Source organism: Triticum dicoccoides, chromosome 7B, assembly GCF_002162155.2.
Source record: "Triticum dicoccoides isolate Atlit2015 ecotype Zavitan chromosome 7B, WEW_v2.0, whole genome shotgun sequence".
Classification (NCBI taxonomy): Eukaryota; Viridiplantae; Streptophyta; class Magnoliopsida; order Poales; family Poaceae; genus Triticum; species Triticum dicoccoides.
In genome coordinates, this window is record NC_041393.1 from 628,895,732 (window position 1) to 628,896,626 (window position 895).

At 46.8% G+C, this 895-nt stretch overlaps 1 protein-coding gene across 1 annotated transcript in view; it reads right to left on the reverse strand.

The window, feature by feature from the left end:
* The window catches only part of LOC119337474 (carbonic anhydrase, chloroplastic-like), a 3,929-nt gene extending 3,338 nt beyond the window's left edge, over positions 1-591 (reverse strand). The window contains exons 1-2 of the mRNA XM_037609625.1: positions 362-591; positions 220-268 (exon numbers count right to left, since the gene is read on the reverse strand). Of these exons, the coding sequence (XP_037465522.1) occupies positions 220-268; positions 362-549 (237 nt within the window). The 5' untranslated portion in view covers positions 550-591. The remainder of the gene's footprint in view (positions 1-219; positions 269-361) is intronic.
* Positions 592-895: the final 304 nt, after the last annotated feature.

The following is an 895-nucleotide window of genomic DNA, read 5'->3' on the forward strand; positions in this document are numbered from 1 at the left end:
CGGGTTTGCAACATTGTTCTACTACCAGTACAACTGCGCAAGTACTGCTCGGTAGGGGAAATAACAGTAAGAGAGAATCACCAAATCTAGAGCGAACACACTATTGGTGGCCATGCTTCCCGACCAACTCAACAAGCTAATCAACCAATCGCAGAAGAAGTAACCAGAGTTGGTAGCTAGGTAACCGTAAAGAGAAATGTAGGGGGGCGCAGTACATACCGTGGGTTCCTGGTTGTCCTTGAGGGGCTCGAAGAGATCCGGCTTCTTGCTGCCACAGCCCGGCCAGAGAAATAATCAGCTGAAGAAGACCAAAAAAAAAATATCTCAAGCATAGCAGCAGGATTAGAGAGTGGGAGCTTACTCATAGACCTCGGTCTTGAACTTGTCGAAGCCGGTCCTGAGGCGCTCCATCTTTCTATCTTCAAGAGTGGTTGAAGAGGAGGAGGACAGAGACGGACCTTGTGGAGGATGGTGGGTGGGCTTCTCGGGGAGGAAGAAGAGTAGGCCACTTATGTAGCAGCAGGGGAGGGGAGGCCGCTCATCTCGCATGTATACTTTTTCCTTTGCGATGGTGTCTCCCCGGATCAGGAGCGGCCGGTCAAACAAGGATACAATTTATTTTGTGGCCGATCAGAATGGCAGGAGCCTCCCTTCTCTCTTTCCCTTTTAGTAATCAATTTGATCAGATTATACTAAGCCCGTCCGTCAATCGATTAGGAGGAGAGTGGAGATTCTTTTAGGAGACCTAATGGGCATCTTACATATGATATTTATCAAGAAACATTATAGCCAGTATAATGAAAGAATAATTTGGCGCGGATCAATCAGTACAAAATAAAAATACATTGAAGAACAGAGTTTTGCTTCCGTACACCCCCTTAGAAGTTTGTGTCGA